This window comes from Sinohyriopsis cumingii, chromosome 13 (genome assembly GCF_028554795.1).
Source record: "Sinohyriopsis cumingii isolate HCF-2022 chromosome 13, ASM2855479v2, whole genome shotgun sequence".
NCBI lineage: Eukaryota > Metazoa > Mollusca > Bivalvia > Unionida > Unionidae > Sinohyriopsis > Sinohyriopsis cumingii.
Window position 1 is genome coordinate 38694380 of NC_142973.1, and position 23139 is coordinate 38717518.

General features: G+C 34.8%; 1 protein-coding gene across 1 annotated transcript in view; it reads right to left on the reverse strand.

The window, feature by feature from the left end:
* LOC149785242 (aldehyde dehydrogenase family 3 member B1-like) overlaps nucleotides 1–23139 on the reverse strand; it is a 62023-nt gene that overhangs the window by 28460 nt on the left and 10424 nt on the right. The window contains exons 3-7 of the mRNA XM_089979085.1: nucleotides 18359–18454; nucleotides 17353–17488; nucleotides 13173–13258; nucleotides 4397–4560; nucleotides 2027–2153 (exon numbers count right to left, since the gene is read on the reverse strand). Of these exons, the coding sequence (XP_089835211.1) occupies nucleotides 2027–2153; nucleotides 4397–4560; nucleotides 13173–13258; nucleotides 17353–17488; nucleotides 18359–18454 (609 nt within the window). The remainder of the gene's footprint in view (nucleotides 1–2026; nucleotides 2154–4396; nucleotides 4561–13172; nucleotides 13259–17352; nucleotides 17489–18358; nucleotides 18455–23139) is intronic.

Genomic DNA, 23139 nt, shown 5'->3' on the forward strand with positions numbered 1-23139 from the left:
AAAAAGGCATTTTCATGGGTACTTACTTTTGTGGTGTTGCCTGTCAAAGTCTGCATATTAGCAGGTATTTAATTCATGGTTTAACTTCTAAAAATACCCAAAATAAAGAAAACAAAAGAATAAAACTATGCCGATGCAAACGACAGTCACTTTTAATCTTTAAAACAATACTACCACCTGTATGAGCACAAATCAAAGACCTAACAAGTTCAATACTTACACCATGTTTTCGATCAAGTGAATAATGTCAGTAAAAGCTAACACTAAAACAATACTTCCATCTCTATGAGCACAAATAAAACACCTGTCAAGATTAATCACTTTCGCCATGTTTTCGTTTGAGTGCTCAACATCAAAGGAAGCCAATGCAGCCAACAACACTAGGCTAATTGGTTACTGAAGTACATTTGAATGATCGCTTATTTAAACCAGTGTCCATCATGCTGCACCATCAGTACTTTCTGATGACCATGGCGTTAACACAGTAACTTAAGAGTGGTAAAATTCAACTTAGACCCCCCCCCCTTCGGTTTCTGGACTTCCTAACCTGTCAGACGCTGTGAACATGGCACAGGTGCTTGCTAACCAGGCAGCTAATGATGCAGTAGAACCCCTGCTTCAGTCACTGTCCCAGAAAAGAAAGCGAGGAAAGTATAACAGTGGTATGCTAAACAGGTCATGAATGCCATCACGGAAAAAGATGTTACTGGTGACGATCAGTGCAAAGTATTAGTAAACCTTGCAACCTCATTAATCAAGCCAATTCATGTTGAATGGATAATTGCAGCTCACATGACAATGAGTGAAAGATTGGACCTAATTATCGGTGGTTTTGAGAAAGCTGGACTTTGTTTAATTCAGCAATTTGAGGATTATTTACCTGAGAAGCATTTGTGAGTACCATGAGATTTGATCAACATGATGTTGATACATTGGCTTTGTCCAAAAATCTGTGAAGTGTGAGCTTTAATACTCTGCTGTAATTAGTATACATACATAGTGTTTCATTAATAATAGTGTTTCAAGAAAGTTATAGTATTTTACAGGATTGTTGTTCTTTTGGATTAAAAATGCATGGATAAAATGAAATGTGCTTTCAGAAGGATTTAAATGTTTCAACAACAGTTGTACTCAAATGAACGATCAATTTGAAGAAGTATTAAATTTAATTTTCATATAATGTTATTTTGTATTATTTTTTTCTTTCATTTTCAGTATTACTACTGTTTGAATGCTTATGTTTTTTTCTCTATTTTCCCTCTATTCTTACTTACCTCATATACTGATTTATGGCAGTGAGTGTAAAATTACAGCTATCGGATACCTTATCGAACATGTACATTGAAACAATATAAAATGATTTATAATCCTTGTTTCAAAAGGTTAAAAACAAACAAACATGTCAATATTTAATATTTAATTATCAGATTACAGTATTGACCTTGATTTATCAAATGCAAGTAGCAGTGTTGATCTCTAGGAATGAAAGACTGTAAGAAAATGGGGGTGGGGGGTGGGTCATCATCCTATGTGGCTAATTTTTCACTGGGGATTTAAATTTGTGGTTTGGGCAACAATGAAATCCACGAAAATTGGTCCCCCATGAAAATGGATGATTCTACAGTAAATTTAAAAACCTATGATGCCATGATGCTCAGTGCCAAATATGATCAAAATTGGTCTTTTGGTTATTAGAAGTTTAAAATAGTAACAACTGTTGATAGACAATTCATGACTGGTGCAAGGTCCTACAATAAGCTCATTTGGCATTATGCCCAAGTGAACTAATGATATTACAGTTTATGTCCATAATACTTACATAGTGGTTACTGTCAAATCCTCTCCCCATTCTTGTACAGAGAGATTAGGTCAAAAGGAGAACTGATAAGTGGATAAAAAGATGGATGGATGCATGCAAGGAAATGACTGATCTGTACTAATCTGCAAAATTGCTAATTTACAAAGCAACTGTAGCAATCAAAAAAGAAATGGTAGAAAAATATACTAATTTAGTGTTCTCTCCAACCTGAGTCTCCTTTTTACACATGATGTAGTCAGGAGCAATGCAGGTTTGCCCTGCGTTAGTACACTTTCCCCACAAGATTCGGTTGGCTACAATGCTTACGTCACAGTTGTCATCAACAAACACTGGGCTGAAAGAAAGAAAAAAAAAGAAAACAAATAAAAAGAACCAAATAATGCTACCGTGTAATGGGTTTGACAAAAAACTTATTACATTGCACATTTGACAGTTTGTATGACAGTTAGTAAATATTGTTTCTAATATTTTCCAAGACAAACAAAAATGGAAGAACTACAAAAGAAGTTTAAAGACAATTTCTCTCATTCAATTATGGCATTAACTTTACTGACATCTTTGAAACAAACAGCAGCATTAAACCCATATTTGTACCACTTGTTATTGAAAATCTACATGTACTGTATATAGCAGGGGTGACAGGCAAAACTAACTAAATTGTATATAGTTACTTATAAGTACAGTCCAACTGCAAACAACATAGGCCCTGATCTGTTATCACTTAATTCACTGGAAGATCAGATCCATGTTGTTTGTTTTACTCCATACAAACTGAATAGACATAGATCTACTGGCACATATATGATCACAGATCTGGACTGGTGAGGTCTGCAGTTGGACTGGGTTTATAAGCAAGTTCATATGGTATTTGGACCCTACTAAAATTCAATATCTGAAAAGCTAATGTATAATATTATTAGTTCAAGTACTGTGAACTATAAAATCTTTACAAGTCAAACATTTGCAAATATATTAAAAAAGTTTATTAGTTTTCAAAAATATTAACACTACAGCAATATAGTTTTATGATTCACACTTTGAGATTGTAATTATATGATACACAAAAATTACATTTTATTTAGTAAATATGCTTAAAGTAATTCATCAAAATTCAAGAATGCTAAATTAACATCCCAATATTTTTTGCATCATTACAATTTTACCAAGTCAATAATTTCAGTATATTAATACCATAAAATATGAATGATTTGCTTACTTACAATAGAGGACCTTCAATGCAATTAAGTTTACTACCACCATAAAATATTAATGATCTGCTCACTTGCAATAGAGGACCTTCAATGCAATTAAGTTTACTACCACCATAAAATATTAATGAGTTGCTCACTTGCAACAGAGGACCTTCAATGCAATTAAGTTTATTACCATCATAAAATATTAATGATTTGCTCACTTGCAATAGAGGACCTTCAATGCAATTAAGTTTACTACCACCATAAAATGTTAATGATTTGAACACTTGCATAAGAGGACCTTTGAAGAATGCTTATGTCATTAAATTTATCACCACCATAAAATGTTTATGATTTGCTCACTTGCAATAGAGGACCTTCAATGTCATTAAGTTTATTACCACCATAAAATGTTTATGATTTGCTCACTTGCAACAGAGGACCTTCAATGTCATTAAGTTTATTACCACCATAAAATGTTTATGATTTGCTCACTTGCAACAGAAGACCTTTAATGTCATTAAGTTTATTACCACCATAAAATGTTTATGATTTGCTCACTTGCAATTGAGGACCTTCAATGTCATTAAGTTTATTACCACCATAAAATGTTTATGATTTGCTCACTTGCAACAGAGGACCTTCAATGTCATTAAGTTTATTACCACCATAAAATGTTTATGATTTGCTCACTTGCAACAGAGGACCTTTGAAGCATACTTATGTCATGAAGTTTATTACCACCATAAAATGTTAATGATTTGCTCAATTATCTACAAAAGTGATTATTTTATTAAATTTATTGCCACCATAAAATCTTCACAATTTGCTCAACTGCAGTAGAAGATCTACGAGAATGCTCATTTCATTACATTTATAACACTAACAATATGACATATTATTTGTCGACTTTGGTGAGCAAAAATTTGAAACCATTGATTGAGTTTCAAATTTTAATCGAAGTTTCCATTTATTGTATGACAAAGAAGGAACTTTTTAAGTGAAAGCAGATCTGGGTCTTTATTCGACTGATTACCCCTAACAAACTGAATAGTTCCAGATCTGCCAGTGCTTGATACAATGGCAGATGTTCGTGTATGCAGTTTGCACCTTGATCCAGCGTATAAGCGAGAATATACAGTAAATTTGTGTTGATACATGTACCAAAATGCATAGACACACCTCTGATAAAAGTGTCATTTACAGCAAAGACACCTGGATGTTTCAATTTTTGGTTTCAAGAAGCCATAAAATCAATTAAAACTGGTACACTATAAAGAATAGTGAACCCATAACATACCTTGTTAGCATGCTGAAAACAAAAGTTTGCATAATCAAAGTTTAAATAATCAACACTCTAATGTAATTAAAGTTTTAATTAGACCTCTTCCCTCCCAACTCTAGAGTCACTGGTGTCAGGTGTTTGGCAGCAGCCTGCATTACAATTTTGCCAACAGCACTGTTTCCTGTGTAGAAAATGTAGTCCCATTTTTCTGCTAGTAGTGCTGTTGTCTCTGGGACTCCACCATTCACACACTTGATGCATTCCTGAAAAATGAAACATAGCAACACTTATGTACTTGATCTGGGACTCCACCATTCACACACTTGATGCATTCCTGAAAAATGAAACATAGCAACACTTATGTACTTGATCTGGGACTCCACCATTCACACACTTGATGCATTCCTGAAAAATGAAACATAGCACCAATTATGTGCTTGATACAAATATTGCATACTATCCTCCTGTACTTATCCACATCTAATTCAAGATGTGGATAGGCCATTTTAATTTGCATCTCATATATCTGACACTTCAAACAAAATGGTGAAATCCCAGAGAGAAAATGTTTGCTTTTTGCTGTGGAATTTTATATCAAACATGAAACAAGAGTCCCATGGAGAGACTGGTGCTCTACTGAGTGAAAAGATTTTCCAACAATTCAAGGTAAGATAATTTTCTACTTTTCACTGTCAAGTGTTGACATCATGTCTGATATTCTACAGCAATAACAAAATTCTCAAATCAGCTGCTGTGGTGCAAATATTGGCTGTTAGCTTGACACCATTTTCATTGAGGACAAAGTGGACATCATCAGAAGTCTTTTGGTAAAACCCCATCTCATGGAGATCATCCATTCCAGGGGAGTAATGACAACAAAACTGTTAAGACAGTCCTTCTAACAATCATATTGAATATATGACTAACACCATTTTAATTTAGGACCATGGTTCGCGCGCTTTTCTAAAGATAAAATTCCAGGTCATTTCCAGGGTTTTCCCAGGATGAAATTAACTTTTTCAAGGTTCACATATAACCATTACTGAATGAAATTAAAGAACATTTTAGATTATAAAACATGCATTTTCTAAATCTAAAGATGGTTCTCTTTCAAGACTCTTCAAAACATCTAATCCAGAAAAGATGATCATGTACAAAACCCAAAAATATATCACATGAAACAAGTTTGATTATATTCCTTTAAATCGGCACGTAAAGACATTTCAAGTGTACAAAATAAAAATTCTAACTTTATTTTGCTGACATGCTTTATGTGGCTAAGTGGGAACAACACAATGAACAGACATTAGTTTTGTTTCCTTTCAAAACTTTAATTCTAAAGAATTCTATAGCAATATATATATATATATATATATATATATATATGCATCTTATAAAAAGTAACCATTTCCTATTACAGTAAAAAGAAAACAATAAACGCAAATTAGAATCTTGCCTTGTAAGAAAGAGAGTTTAACTCTGAATTTATCTGTGCCAATAAAATCACAAGCAAGATTTTTCAAACAACCTAATATCGTTAAGAAGATCTGGTTAAAAATCCATCATTTAAAAAACATTTTCAAAAGGGTTGATTTAAATTCTGACAAAAGACCTTCAAAATTATATACTGTTGTATAAACAAGGACTGAATTTTCTGTAAAACCAACTTGTCTTCTTGTAATTCATTTCTTAATATATAATACAAGGGACAACAATTTCTCATTTCAGCTCTGAGATTCAACAATTTGGACTACAAATTTGAATTAAAACGAATAGCAGTCTGTTTTCTAATCGGGTTTCCTCCGAACATTCATACCCCATTTTTTATATTTGGACATTTAGGTTGGGGTGGGGGGTCACTGCAATTGCGTATCGAAAATTTGGAACTTGCTGCTACCATGCAGTAGCAACATATTGTAGTCAATTACCAGCAGGCCTAGAAAATTTAAACTTATGTTATATCGACTTATACCTGCATGAAATGGATAGAAAAATTATTTATTTTCTCAGAAATGGCAGACTAGATGAAACTACGGCATTGACGAAACTTGACCCGGTACTTGCTATTTGCATTACTAGTCACTTCACGAATCTCAAACAACAACATCAGAAGTTTATTAGTCATGTCATATAAACAACAAACTCCATTTTAATGTTGTTGTAGAGAAATTCAATTATATTAAATGAAAGTAAGATACTTTTTGTAAAAACCAGCAATCTGGACAGTCTGACTTATCAAGCAGAGAACACATGTCATCATGGTAGTCCCGTGATACAAGAAAACTCCAGAAGTTGTTCTCGGAATATATAAATATGGAAAACTTAGTGTTCTTTCATTTTTGTATTTTGATTACAACCAGTATACAAATTTTATTTAATATTTTTTTTTTTTCTCTACAACATTTTGAAAATGTGGGTTGCTAGATTTGTGTACTCATGCAACTTGCAATGCAAACTGCAAGTACCAGGTCACATTTCATCAACTCCAAGTTTAATACTCACTATTTCTGAGAAAATAAGTAATTTTCATATCCATTTCATGCATGCATCACTCGATCTAACAATGTTTAAAGTTTGCTAGGCATCCAGTAAGCGGCTATGCTTTGCCAACATGATGTCTACCTCTTGTGATGCTAGAGTGGATTTCATAGCTTTCACGTAAGGAAAGATACAGATATCAAGCTGACATTGCAAATAAAAGTCTACTAGATGAATCTAATCTACATGCATTTGGACTGACCCAGCATATATGTTTACTGCAAGCACCCAAATGATACATACTGAACCCTCTGAATATTATGGTTAGAACTCGATAAATTTAATTCACTATCAGTTTAGTTTTGACTCAGTTACTTGATTGTTTCAGGCGTCAAGTAGTGGCGGAAAATTCCTGGGTTTTTCCCAACTTTCATCAATATTTGCAAAATTCCAGGACTTTTCACGGTCTGGAAAAATATTATCATTTCTCCTGACTTTTCCCCTGATTTCCCAGTAGCACGGGAACCCTGTAGGACCAACTAGATATTATAAGAAGTCTACTGGTGAAAACCCCATGTTGAAATGGACATCCATTTAGGAGTAGAGTTACCATAACAATATTTTCAAGACATGACTTTCCATTCAGGAGTACTAATAACAAGATTTTCATGATGGCTGCTGTGGTGGCCATATTGGACATCAGATTGACACCATTTTCATAAGACTTTTATTGAAACCCCATGTTGATATGACCATCCATTCTGGAGAAGCAGAGATAAAAATTTTGTCAAGATGGCTGCCATGGTACAAATAGTGAATATCAGATCACCCCATTTTCATTTAGGACCAACTAGACATCAATGAAGTCTTTTAGTAAAAACCCTGTATTGTAATAACCATCCATGTTCGAGGAGTAGCAATAACAAGATTTCCAAGATGGTCCACTCTAGTGGATATATTGGACGTCAGGTCACCACAATTTTAATTTAGGACCAACTAAATATCATATCAGTCTTTTAATGAAAATCACATGCTGATATGACTATCCATTCAAGCTGAGCAGTAATAAGATTTTCAAGATGGCTACCAAGGTGGCCATACTGGACTTAATGCTGGTACCATTTTCATTCAAGGCCATCTGAACATCATAAGACGTATTTCAGGATTTTCAAGCTGGCCACTGTTGCAGTCATATTTGATGTAAAACCTGCATTCATATTTACAACCACCTAGATACCGTAAAAAACCTTCAAGTAAAAACCCTATATAATTATCTATTCAGGAGAAGATAAGAACAAGGCATTAAAGATGCCTGCCATAACAGTCATACTGGATGTGCATGAACATTTATGTCAAACAAGTCCTTGGAACTGAATGTGTTTTTAAAATTTAAGAGCAATCCTCCCAGTACAGTGTGACCCTACTAGAACATGGCAGTTGGGAGCCATAGAACCTGACCATGTTATAGACCAAACCGTGTTATAAGCAACCAGGTCAATTAGCTGAAGAAATGATGCATGTACCCCAAAAAATATGCAGGGGGGAGGTAATAAATGCGGGCGGTAAAATACATGCTTCATCGGCACAGTTACCATCTTAAATCAATATATATTTAATGAGAAATACATCTGTAGTGAAAACAGAGAAGGCATATATAACAGTTTACTTTATTTAGAGAACCACGAATTGGTACATATATGTGAATACTGTTTATATATACATGTCTAATGTATAGCATGAATAGAGTATCAACACAGTGTACTCACCTGCAAATCTCATCCTATATATTGAATCCACAATACAAGTGATTCCATTGACATGTATAGCATGAATATAGTATTAACACTGTGTACTCATCCGCAAATCTCATCATATACAATGAATCCACAATACAAGTGATTCCATCGAAAATAGACACACATACACAGATTTAAAATATTCAATACTTTTGTCACAGGTCAGATTGCTCTGAATTCAGTGGAAAAACATAACACAATCACATAACAAATAAGGAAGCACATTTACTTTTCAGTACGTCCCAAGTTGGTAAAAGTTGTTTACGTTTTAAGCTGCCATTGGTAGCGTTCGTAAGAATAATCTTTTTCCCTGGAAAAAGGAAACTTCTACGGTACAGTTAACATGTTTCAGTCACATTGGAAAATGCAAAAATCCGTAAGATTCCATTACTTTTATTTAAGTTTGGTACGACTTCCTTTGAAGAAATGTTCTTTCTTCTTATTGAAGATTGTAGTCTACATTCTTTGATGAAGGGTGCATGCATTACTGAAGTCACCGCTGAAAGACAGTTTTGGAGAACCAAACAAATGCCCATTTCTTATTGTGGCAGCAACATCAAGTAACTGTATTGCATGATTGAGACAGATTTTTTTCCCATTTGCTGAGTATGTTTTCATAACAATTGGTGCTTCAAAGGTAATCTGTTTCCTTTGAAACTATTTTATCTGGGTATATTTTTAAAAAGGAATTGACCATCATCTGGAATATTCTAGTTAATGTTCCTCCCTGCCTATTGAATAAACCAATAAGTAAGATTTTTAAAAAAAATTTTTATTTACATTTGTGTTAGCACACATGCATCAGAAATTTAACAAAGGGTCAATGGACAATCGAGATGCAGGTGTTCTGGTCTGATGACAGAGATTATTACAGAAAATGTTGAGTGTTCTGAAGGATTTAATTCTGAGTGAAAAGAAGAGGAATTTTACTTACCATCCACATAAAAATGTCAGTCTTTGTAAATATAATAATTACTAGCGAGCAGCCGAAAATCCAATGAAAGATAGATTATGAGATAATGCCTCGTCCGGTTGATCTCCATTACCAGAAGTGTCAACAATAAAAAAACGGATATCTCACAACATACAGTATTCATGCTAGATGTCAAGATAAGTGGATTATGATATAACAATGCACTGTTTAGATGGTCTGTCAATATGGACAAAGAATTTATTTATGTAACAATAGATAAATTTCAGTGCATTTTATATCCAGTCTGCGGCTTCATTTCATGGGGCCTATCAATTTCTCCACTCCATACCAATGGTTGTATATACAAGTTTAAACATCCAACAATGTCGCCAATTTAAAAAATCGCCAGATAGTATATTTTGCTGCCAATAAGGAAAAAAATCCAAGTTTGTGACAATGGCAAAGCCCTATGCGACCCCATAATAAACTTTTTATATGTTATTTTTCATAATTTTAAGAAGAAAATACTTTTTCGTGTATGAGAAAAATACATATAAAAGTTCAGGAGCCATGCCATGATTGTTCTGTATTATCCATACGATCTCTTCCCCAAAATGATAATAAACTTAAATATTTTTTTTCCTACATTTAATATATAAAAAATTCATGTACAGTGGAACCCCGCTATAACGCGATGATCGGGGTCCATAAAATCGGATCGCGCTAAAAGCGGGGTCGCGTTAATGCGGGGTTTTACAATATTTAACTTTTTTTCCGAGAACATATACGTGTATACATGTACAATGATCAAAAGTCGGCTTATCATCAGATGAATATTAACTGGAATGCATTAATTAAGATATATTCAAAATAGTCGATGGCTAATATATTTATAGGTTATTACTGTGCATTAAAAACATTTACTAATTTTTATTTGTTTGAACGATAATACAGATTGACCGATAATACCAGACTATCGCTATATCATGAAAAGTGTATCAACACCGTATGCTACCGTGCCGTCGTGGCATGCAGTTCATCCATAATGGATGTAAGTTCATTGAAAATCGTACAGATTTAAAATATTCAATAATTTTGTAATAGTCTGAATTCGTCGTGTAAAATATAGGATGAACAAAATATGGAAACCATTTACTTGCCGTCTGATCTCGTACGGTCATTGCATGCAGCTATTCCCGGGTCTACATACGGTGTCTGTATTGGATATTATTTACTTTCAACTGTTTGTTGTTTGATCACACCGCCAAGCACAGCATACATGTTGGCGGCTTTCGTCCTTTGATGTTTATTAAATTGTGCGACTCTTGTATCAACCACAGCTTTGTCTGCTGCTTGGCTGTGATTGCAGTTAAATAAGAAGCCCATGTCGGCTATTGTTTGAGCAACGACTGTATACAGAATTCATGGAAGACAATCACAAAGACGATTTACTGGCTTTACTCATGGATCCGTAATAAGTAACACTTCCGATAATGTTTACTTCGGCTTAACAATTCAAAAATCTAATGAAACCAGTTTTCTCTTCTAGAGTAGAATGCGGAGCTTCACCACAACCTGTTCAAATTGATAAATTTCAGAAGCCAAGCGTTGTACACACTATTTCTCGTACGTTATATATATCGTATTATTTTAGAATTCATACACGATCACTTCTCCAAAATCACTTAAAGAACCTGGATAAATTGTTAAGTTCCGATCGTTTATTATTAAAAGTCATACGCGAATTCTTCCACCAAATTATAATAAACGTTTTACACACTATTTCTCGTACGTTAAACAAATATTTTCACGGTCCGATAAAAATACACGTAAATGAATTTCAAATTTCAGGAACCATGCCACGATCATATTATTTTAAAAGTCACAACTAATCTCATGCCCAAAATGAAGTTAATTTCTTGTTTTGTTTTTTTTTTTTACTTTTCTCCAAATTTTTATTCTCCATGTGTGAATGAATATACAAAATTTCGGGAGCCATGCTACGACCGCGTTATATCCGAATTCGCGTTATGGCGGGGCGCGTTATAGCGGGGTTCCACTGTACAAGAAGAATACATGTATATGAAATTTCAGGATCCACACCACAACCATGTTATATATGAATTCATGTTATAATGGAGCATGCTATACCAGGGTCACACTGTATTTTGATTGAAGTATTGATAACAAGCTTGTTAGCTAACAGATACTGGTTGGATGCTGGACAACTGACAATTGAGTCGTATCATAAACTCTTTTGGTTGATGACCAGTTATGAGTGAAAGACTGGCCTCACTTTGTTTGAACAATGTGGCAATAAATAAGAGCACTGGATGAATGATAGGCTGCATTTGAAGTCCAAGCATGAGATGTTGGTTAAACTTGTAATTTAAGTAGGAAAAAATAGTTTCATGGTACATGTATTCCCTTGTAAGATCATAATCATCACTTAAAGAGAAGTCAGATGAAGCCCAATAATAATTGTAGGCTATATCTTTGGACACATTTTTGTGGAATAGCAAAATGACCATTTCTTAAAAAAGAGAACAAAAATGATCTCACTTTCAGAGTATTCTTATATTTATGTCCTAGCAGAAGTGCATTGAAATGCACTGTAGAAATGATCTCACTTTCAGAGTATTTTTATATATGTCCTAACAGAAGTGCACTGAAATGCACTGTAAAAATGATCTCACTTTCAGAGTATTTTTATATCTGTCCTAACAGAAATGCACTGAAATGCATTGTAAAGATGATCTCACTTTCAGAGTATTGTTATATATGTCCTAACAGAAGTGTACTGAAATGCATTGTAGAAATGATCTCACTTTCCGAGTATTTTTATATCTGTCCTAACAGAAGTGCACTGAAATGCATTGTAAAGATGATCTTGGTAATATCATTTGTTAGGAGTAATCAGTAGAATAAACAACACAGACCCTGATCTGATACTGCAATATGCTATGGCAGATTAGGGTCTATGTTGTTTGTAGTTGGACCCAACTTATAAAAGAGTAGACCTGGAAGTGCCTCCCACCCTCAATGCACATACTGAGTTAAGTATCCCCTCTCACCACAACTAGTGGATGTATCAAAAGTCAAAAACTATTGGGCACATCAATGGACCACCCCAATCATAATTTGCATGTCATAACTTCCACATGGGCAAGATAAATATAATTTGCATATTTTCTTCCAATATAATAATAATTTTATATGGTTATTTGTTTAAGTCTACTATCAATCCTGAAAGAACACAATAATATCAATATGTGTTGTCATGAAGATATCCAATACATAAGCTAGCGGATAATACCCAATCCAAAGTCCAAAACTGCCATGTACATCTACCAACCAAATAGCTTACAAGCCTGAGTATATTAATTTTCCTGGCACAAGAATTTACCTGGGGATAATGATTTACCTGGGGACAATAATTTACCTGGGGATAATGATTTACCTGGGGACAATAATTTACCTGGATATAATAACTTATCTTGGGTAGATGCTTCATCATTAAGATGATATCTGATATAATGACTTTCAATTTGGGACTTTTTACAAAAATTACCTTTGTGTCAAGGTTCTATTTATACTAAATGAAATAGCCTCGAAAGGAAGAATCATGCTGATAATGAACAAGAATAAACACAACTGGAAAGCGTTAAATAAAATTGATCTGACTTACGTCATCTAGATATTTAGGAAGAAGCTCCTCCAAAAGTTCTGCAGTGGCTACGGCCATCTCTGAAGGTTTTAGAACCACACAGTTACCTGTGAAACAAATTTAAAATACTTAAGCTATTCCTACCAGTGAAAATGCTGCAATTTCATTTTCTGCAGATCACAAAATATAGTCAACACAAGCTTGCTATTTTTAATAGTTTTCTGTTCAGCTCCATTCAGATATACAAAGGAAAATTACAACATAATTTGTCTTATACTGGTGTCTGATTATGACCTTTTTCTCAAAATTTGAATGGCACTTACCCGTGTGGTTTCCACTTGCAACATAATCAATTTTTTCTGTAAAACAATATGGATATAAGTAGTGGTCATTCTGAACTACCCTTAAGCTTGTGGTGGTTATGTTGACATCAAAGGATGTCTTTAAGTGAAAACCCCAGGTACATATGATTATCCATTCAGAACAGTAGCAACGCCCAGATTTCCAATATGGCTGATATGGTGGCCATATTGGATGTGAGGTTGGATTGATTTTTATTTAGGACTAACTAGATATAATACAAATATAAGTCTTTTAGTGAATAAACCCTTCTGATATAACCATCCATGCAGAAGGAGTAGGAATAACAAGCATTTCAAGATTGCCACAGTGGTGGCCATACTGACATCGGGTTGGCACCATTTTCATTTAGGACCAACCAGATAGTATAAGAAGTCTTTTAGTGAAAACCCTATGCTGGTATCACCATCAATGTTATGAGAAGCAGTGGTAACAAGATTTTCAAGATGACTGTGAGAGTGGCCATATTAGACCTTAGATCTCACCATTTTCATTTAGGACCAACTAGCTGTCACAAGAAGCCTTGTTATGAAAACCCCATAGTGACATGACCGTACATTCAGGAGGAGCAGCAATAACAAGAATTTCAAGTTGGGCACTGTGGTGGCCATACTGGACGTCCAAGCAGCACCATTTTCGGGTAGGACCAACTAGACCATGGGGATGAATGTGTGTGCAAAGTTTCATGGCAATCATCAAAGTACTTTAGGAGGAGTAGTGATAACAAACTTGTGATGATAATGGACAACAGAGGAGAGATGAAAGACCATTCCATAAGTTCTTCTGGTCTATGACCAATGTAGCTAACAGTACTGTGGTCATACTGTGAATCTGTGTATTTTGTTTAGTATATATTTTTGTGGTTTAACTTTGTGATAAATGACATTTTTGATAGTATTTAATTTCAGGAATTTGGAAATGGAATTAGCTCTTCATTGAGCCTATAAATTCATGGTTGGTAATCACTCTTCATTGAGTCTTTAAATTCATGGTTGATAATCACTCTCATCTATTCTTTAATTCGTGGTTGGTAATCACTCGTCATCAAATCTTTGAATTCATGGTTGGTAATCACACTTCAACAAATCTTTAAATTCATGATTGGTAATCACTCTTCATTAAGTCTTTAAATTCATGGTTGGTATTCACTCTTAAACGAGTCTTTAAATTCATGGTTGGTATTCACTCTTAAATGAGTCTTTAAATTCATGGTTGGTAATCACTTTTCACCGAGTCTTTAAATTCATGGTTGGTAGTCACTGTTCATCTAGTCTTTAAATTCATGTTTGGTCATCACTCTTCATTGAGTCTTTAACTTCACGGTTGGTAATCACTCTTCATCGAGTCTTTAAATTCATGGTCAGTAATCACTCTTCATTGTGTCTTTAAATTCATGGTTGGTAATCATTCATCTAGTCTTTAAATTCAAGGCTGGTAATCACTCTTCATCTAGTCTTTAAATTCATGGTTGGTAATCACTCTTCGTCAAGTCTTTAAATTCATGGTTGGTAATCTTCATCAAGTCTTTAAATTCATGGTTGGTAATCATTTTTATTGAGTCTTTAGGTTCATGGTTGGTAACCACCCTTCATCTAGTCTTTAAATTCATGGTTGGTAACACTCTTCATGTAGTCTTTAAATTCATGGTTGATAATCACTCTTCGTTGAATCTTTAAATTCATGGTTGGTAATCACTCTTCATCGAGTCTTTAATGGTCGGTGATCACTCTACATACGTACATACATACATACATACATGACTGTTCTGGTGGCCTAGTGGTTAGAGCATCCGCCTCAGATGCACGAGGTCATGGGTTCGATCCTTAGCCGAGTCATACCAAAACTTATAAAAATGGTGCTAATAGCTGCCTCGCTTGGCACTCAGCATTAAGAGGTTAGTGTTAGGACTGGTCTGCCTGGTGTCAGGATAATGTGACTGGGTGGGACATCATGATACATGTCTGCAGCATGATGCCCTAGTGCTAGGCATCACTTTAAACTGCCACACTGCAGACATTGTAGCGATATGACTGAAAAATTGTTAAAGCTTCATTAAAAATCCAAATCACACACACACACACACACACAGATACATACATACATGCATACATACATAACAGAAAATACTTTATTTTTCACACATTACTCATTACAATTGGCTTGTTCTTGCTGGAATGACTGTTTTGAGTAACAAAATAAATCAAACAAATGAGTGAATGTAAACTATCAATAGTTCATACATCATCCCTCACTATAAAGTCCTTAACAGTTGCTGTTATAATGCAAATATTGTCATGGATCCCAGTTCATTAATAAAATTATATGAATCACATATTTCATTACCAGGTGGCCTCACTCAGTGACTCCCATGGACAGTGTTATAATGAGGAAGAGATGCATACATCATCTTGCTAACTTAAAAGTATAATCTGAGAAGAATCTGTTGAAGTGACTGGTGATATCACTGATAGTAAACGCAGTCATGTTAAAGGAACAGAGTGCGAGGACTCACTTTCAATCAACTATAAAACTAATGATCACAATTACATACAGTAGTGAATTTTAAAAGCATTTCCATGTTATTTAAAAAAAGAGATTTATTTTAATTTAAATGTGTTTGATACAGCACTTCCTCAGTATAAGACCCTTCATTATAACATGGTTCTGTTATAAGACCTTTCATTATAACATGGTTCCTGTTACAAGACCCTTCATTATAACATGATTCCTGTTATAAGACCCTTCATTATAACATGTTCCTGTTATAAGACCCTTCATTATAACATGGTTCCTGTTACAAGACCCTTCATTATAACATGGTTCCTGTTATAAGACATTTCATTATAACATGGTTCCTGTTATAAAACCCTTCATTATAACATGGTTCCTATTATAAGACTCTTCAATATAACATGGTTCCTGTTATAAACATTTCATTATAACATGGTTCCTGTTACAAGACCCTTCATTATAACATGGTTCCTGTTACAAGACCCTTCATTATAACATGGTTCCTGTTATAAGACCATTCATTATAACATGGTTCCTGTTACAAGACACTTCATTATAACATGGTTCCTCTTACAGGACCCTTCATTATAACATGGTTCTGGTTTTCATCCCTTCATTAAAACACAGTCACTGTTATAAGGCCCTTCATTAAAACAAGGTTGCTGTTATAAGGCAAGTATGCTCAAGGATCCCATTAAGTGATAGTAAACTTTTATTTATCATATATTCCATTATAAGTTGGTCTCACTACAAGGTGGTATACTCTATGGCAACCATGGACAGTGTCATAATGAGGAAGCAGCATACCAACAATATTTTTCAACATTACCCATACACTCTAAAGTTGTTTTTTTGATACGATGCCCAAAAATCTCTCACAGCATTCAAAGCATACTTAAGAACCTCAAAGACATAATAATCCGCTCAAGAAATATGGACAGACAGACAGAAAGACTGGCAGGAACAGTGAAATAGGTCTTCACAGAAAAGTTCAATAGAGGATATTCAATATCATTGACAGGTGAGACATAATCCAAATTTGGTCCCACTATCATGAAACTAGTTAAATTGAGTACACATTTAGCTCAAAATTTTGTTCAACTTAGCAAAATTTAAATACAATCATAAGGTCAGAATATCAATTTTAACCCAAATGTAACCAACTTATTTCAAAATGTAGGTCTAATACAATATGTCCATCACAGTTTACAAATAATTGACATGCAAAATTACAACTGACTTTCTTCTAGGAGTATGATGTTTATGTTTATGAAAGTGGGATCTGATCTTATGTCTAACTGCCTTATAACTAGAGGCAAGACATATCTACCTGCTGCTATGGCTCCTATCAGAGGCAGTAATGTTAGCTGGACTGGGTAGTTCCATGCTCCTATTATCAACACGACCCCAAATGGTTCCCTCTTGATATAGCAAGTGTCCATCAGATTTATAAAGTTTTTCTTCACCTGAGCGAAGAAGAAGAGAAAAACATTTCCAAGGAAGATGCAGAATAATGTGAATTGTTTTGTAAATAACAGATAATCTTTTCAACATAAATTAAGATGTATATTAAATTAAGATGTATATTCCAGTCAGATGACTTCATAATTGCAGTTTTCTCATCAATAATTAAAATGCTTTCTAAAAACACCTGAAAAATGAAATACCAACAAGTTTACACTATTTCTGAAAACAAAACAATAATTCCCAAAATAGAGTTTTGAAGTCCCTTTTTGAAAAATTCAAAGATTTGAAAGAAAGTTATAATCAGTTTCCAGTCAAAATAATCATATTTATTTTACACTAGTCGATGAATTAGTCAATTTTCCAAGAGGAATAATTCTGATAATTCACTGGAATGAATTATCAATTTTAGTAATTTGCTCAAGAACTATTTTTCAATCAACAGCAAAAACGTTATGAATAATGTCGTCAATCACTTTATGTTGTGGCAGCAGTCTGACTTGTCATGTACAAGAACTTTTTTAAATTCCACTATGAACTGTTTTTCTTCATTTTTTTCCAAGTATGTGCATTTTTAGCTTGAATTAGAAAAATGAATTATGTTACTAATATTTTCTGTGTACAACAGAACATAAACAGTAAACAGCAGACATTACTGTGAGAAATCTGCTACTTCTATCTGTTATACACTTTAGCTAGCCAACATATCTGGGCTTTAAAAAAAATGAAAATTTGCTTGTTCCAAGTGAAAATAATGAGCTTTCCACCCACTTGTCACAAGGAAATACCCTCTATACATCCCTATACTTATTGACAATTTTATTAGACTGGAAACTCTAGTCTATCATAGAAGAAACACTGCAGTAATTTACCTTCTCTGGTTTCACCCAGTCATTGAGGTTGTTCATACAATAGACAAGGTCATTTCTGCAGAAATCCACTTCTGTCAGGCAGGCTTCCATTTTGGACTGAAAAATAACATTATGGAAACTTGAGATGTGTCCAAATTAAATAGATACCCCTACTGTTTTGATGTAACACAAGTCAAAAATTAATAGTCAAACAAGGGCCATAACTCTAAAATGTTGTTCAAAACTGATAAAACTAAAAACTTGACCTAGATCTTGTTACTGTTAAGCCTAAAACTAAATTTGGTTTCAGTCTATGTCATCCTTCAAACATTACTGGACACCAATTTATAATGGGTATGACATGAAAGGCAGTGACATGATGGTATGTAACTTGAAAGACAGTGACATGATGGGATGTGTCATGAAAGGATGTGACATGATGGAATGTGACATGAAAGGATGTGACATGAAGGATGAAAGGCAACTGGAGTAAAGTGCCAGGCAAAAGGACACACACTGGTAGCCAACCCAGTCAGACCTAAAGATAGGTAGCATGTGCTTGTGTGTGTGTATGCATGGGTGTGTATGTGTGGGTGGGTGTGTGTGTGTCTGGGTGGGTGGGTGTGACTTGGATTTTTAACATAGCTTTAACAATTTTTTGGTCATATAGCTACCATGTCTGCAGTGTAGCAGTTTACATTGTAGTCTAGCACTAGGGCATCATGCCGCAGACATGTGGCATCATGTCCCACTCAGTCACATTATCCTGACACCAGGCTGACCAGTTCTAAATGCTGACTGCCAAGCAAGGCAGCTGACAGTACCATTTTTAAAGTCTTTGGTATGACTCGGCTGGGGTTCAAACCCATGACCTCCTGCATCTAAGGTGGATGTTCTAACCACCAAGGCCATTGGATTTGTTGATATATACTGAACTTGCACCCTTTTGATCATTTTTGTGTTTGACATAATGATTTACTGAGTCACCATAACTCCTGCCTCCATTAGTCACCTCTTCCAGCAAAGGAGGAGGAGGCATACTGGGTACATTCTACATCCCTGTGCTCACACGAGCATAAATCTTATAAGGATATTTTAAAAGCCAGATTTTGTTTTGTTGCATTAATCCAGCTAACTTGATATCTAATGAAGCAGAGAATATTTCACAAGGTCCAACAAGTGTCTAAACACCAAATTTTAACTCGGACATAATAAGAAATCATTCTAAGAATATACTGACTTCAGTGAAACTGTGAAATAAATCCAAAAGGAGGAAATTAATATTATTGCCATACACCACTCATGAAAATGCATTAAGATACCAAGTTTCTTCGGAGAAGGGAAAACAAACAAATGAGATGGAGGATGTGACAAACAAATGGCTAGTGAAAAATATTAAAGTTATTCAAATGTGAAAATAAGGTCATAGTAACCTACCTTCGAATGGTTGAGTTATTCTCTTGGGGTGTATTCACACATCAATTATTCACAAGTGTAGGTGAAGCAGAATCAAATATACTGAGAGTGTAATAAATAAATAGCTGCAAATATGCCACTCAAACATGAAAATAAAGTCATAGTGACATATTTTGGGTAGAAATAAATTACTCTGCTTGATCATCTTTGCTGGCCAAGGTTCCAATATATTAACCTACCTATATACCTTGGAGGATCAATCTGATATTTCAGTACTTTGCACTAATGACATCAACTGGATTTCATGAGTTGCCTCCCTTAGTATCTAACGCCAACTAACCAACAGCATGAAACAGCAGCACATTGTATGTCTGCTGAAAATGGTGGAATCAAATAACTTCAAAAGGATACTTTTTAAGTTTAACATTGAAAGTCTGACTGCATACCAGAAAGAAGCCATAATAGGTGTATTTGAGGGAAAAGAAGTATTTGTACAAATATAGATGGACAATGGAAAATTGCTTATTTATATGAATCCATTACTGATGTGTTCTCCCCTCATCTCAATCATGGAAAAACAGTGTAGAGATTTGAACTTAATTTTGATTTAATGCAGTGGCTGCATCCAATGAAATTAATAGACCTGAAGCAATGAAATATTGGATCGATCCACCAAGGTATAGATAGGTTAACATATTGGCACCTTGGCTAACAAAGATGCTCCTTGACATACATTCACAAGACATTTTTCATTAATGCTGATGAAATAGGGTCCAGTATAGCTGAAAAAATATAAGTTACTTCAACATTAAAATTATGTCACATAATTTATCTTTGTAATGGCCAAGTTGCTATTAATCAGATGTATCCACATGCCATTTTTCATGAGTATAGGTGAAAAAGGATGCAAGATACTAAGGGTGTAAAGAATAAATGAACACATCAATGAACAAATTAACAAACTGACAAAATGCTACAATCCTTCCACACTTTGATGGTGAGGGGATAATCAAAAGTTAGAAACTCTAACTTATAAAGTTTATGAGAAATTAATTAAAAGACAGATAAACCACTGATTGTAAGTCCTACTCATCTTTTCTATTTTAAACAGTTTCAGCATACTGAAAAACAGAGACAGTTTGATATTTCATAGACAATGAACCGCTCCTCTCTTATAATCAAACCCTCTTATGAAACCACGTTAATGAAAGTATGGTGAGCTTCCATAACCTGGCCCATCTGTAAACTTCTCTGGACTGGCCCCTCTGTAAACTTCCCTAGACTGGCCCCTCTGTAAACTTCCCTAGACTGGCCCCTCTGTAAACTTTCCTAGAATGGCCCCTCAGTAAACTTCCCTAGGCTAGCCTCTCAGTAAACTTCCCAAGACTGGCCCCTCTGTAAACTTCCCTAGACTGTCCCATCTGTAAACTTTCCTAGAATGGCCCCTCAGTAAATTTTCCTACACTAGCCCCTCAGTAAACTTCCCAAGACTGGCCTCTCTGTAAACTTCCCTAGAGTGGCCCCTCTATAAACTTCCCAAGACTGGCACCTCTGTAAACTTCCCAAGACTGACCCATCTGTAAGCTTCCCAATACTGGCCCCTCTGTAAACTTCCCTAGACTGGCCCCTCTGTAAACTTCCCAAGACTGGCCCCTCTGTAAAATTCCCTATACTGGCCCCTCTGTAAACTTCTCTAGACTGGCCCTTCTGTAAAATTCCCTATGCTGGCCACTCTGTAAACTTCCCTAGACTGGCCCATCTGTAAACTTTCCTAGAATGACCCCTCTGTAAACTTCCCTAGACTGGCCCCTCTATAACCCAGCCTATTCTAAAGTCTGGCAACATATCTGGTCTTAATCAATAGTCCTAGTAATAATTACAACAGAAACTCCATATACTGGCTACCTTAACACATTAACCCCTAGCGACAACTTAACGGGGCAGGAGGTAGTAGCCTACTGCCGAGCTCTGTAGCGTCATGGTCATGCATGATACACTAAAGTGGGTGGTATTATAGAAAGGTAGACAGATGTAGCTCTACAATGATACCAAATAATCTGGAATATCTAGTTGCACTACAAAATACTGATTAAAAAAACTCATTTTTTGGACCCGACTTTTTTCTACCCAAAATTTGCCCGTAGTCAGAATCCAATTTTGTGTCAGGATTTTAGACTTTTTGGTCTCACATCTAAGGCAAACCGGTATGAACTGCAAACAGACAGATGAGCCATTGCAAAAAGTAGGATAAGATCGTCATTTGGAATAAAGAGTGGTCTCAATACAAAAATAATGGCTCGTTTAGCAAAAAAAAAAAGAAAAAAAGAACTCCAACTTTTACCCTTCTGCTCATGCGCCAGTCAAATAGCCAATGAGAAATGATGTTTCTAACACAAACTAGGCAGTATGTTATTGAACGATCACCGGGGATTTGGTGTTTTTGGATCTATACAGAAATAACTTTCAAAATGTGTTTCCTACTTGATTTTCAGGCGAAAATGACAGAAACCTCCAGTGGTTAATGTGTTAATAGATACATTTGATTCTAACAGTGTCCAGTTACAAAGTTTCATTGTATGAGATAACAGAACTAAACTTTTCTAACACATTGGATATGTTCAGAAAACAGATGTGAGAGTGTCCTCATGAGAAAATTACTGGGGGTCAAATAACTACTTAAAAGATAATATTTAAGATTTAAACAATGTAAGTTCAGGGCTGCATATTTAAAAAAAATAACAACCTGATTCTGCCAAACTTTACATGGAAAGATACATTTTTGTTTACAACTGGAGAAGCTTCCATTGTCACTTTTGAATGATATGCTGTTTCTTTTTTTTTTTTTACCACCACTGAGGAAAACCACTCATCCTCTCATTCTGACTGTACTGAATAAATCTTTACTTGTCCTCTGCTGTGTACATGAAGATTCACTCATTAATAAATGCATACATGCACTTTCTACTCTTAGCAAGTGCCAATGTTCAACATAACTTAACATTTAGCATACATCAGCAGTCAATTGCTTTGCCTATGTGTTGTCAATCTAGACCATGTCATGAAAAGGCTGACTTTATTCATACTTTTAAATACAGATAACTGACACAAACTTGACACAACTATTAGGACTAAGTAATCCATTTAAGTCAAACCTCCATTTTATGACAGCAAAAGGATGCCTATCAAAGTGAAGATTGCTAATTGGCCAAAAGAAAAGAAAGGGCCAAAAGAAATGAAAGGGCCAAAAAGAAATGAAAGATTACTATGGTATGGCCCTAATTAAATTATTACCAACCAACCTGTTTTGTCTCTACATTATGTGTTGGATTACATGCATTGTTTTAAAGTTGGTGGGAATAGGGGAAGACACATAAAGTGCTTTTTTC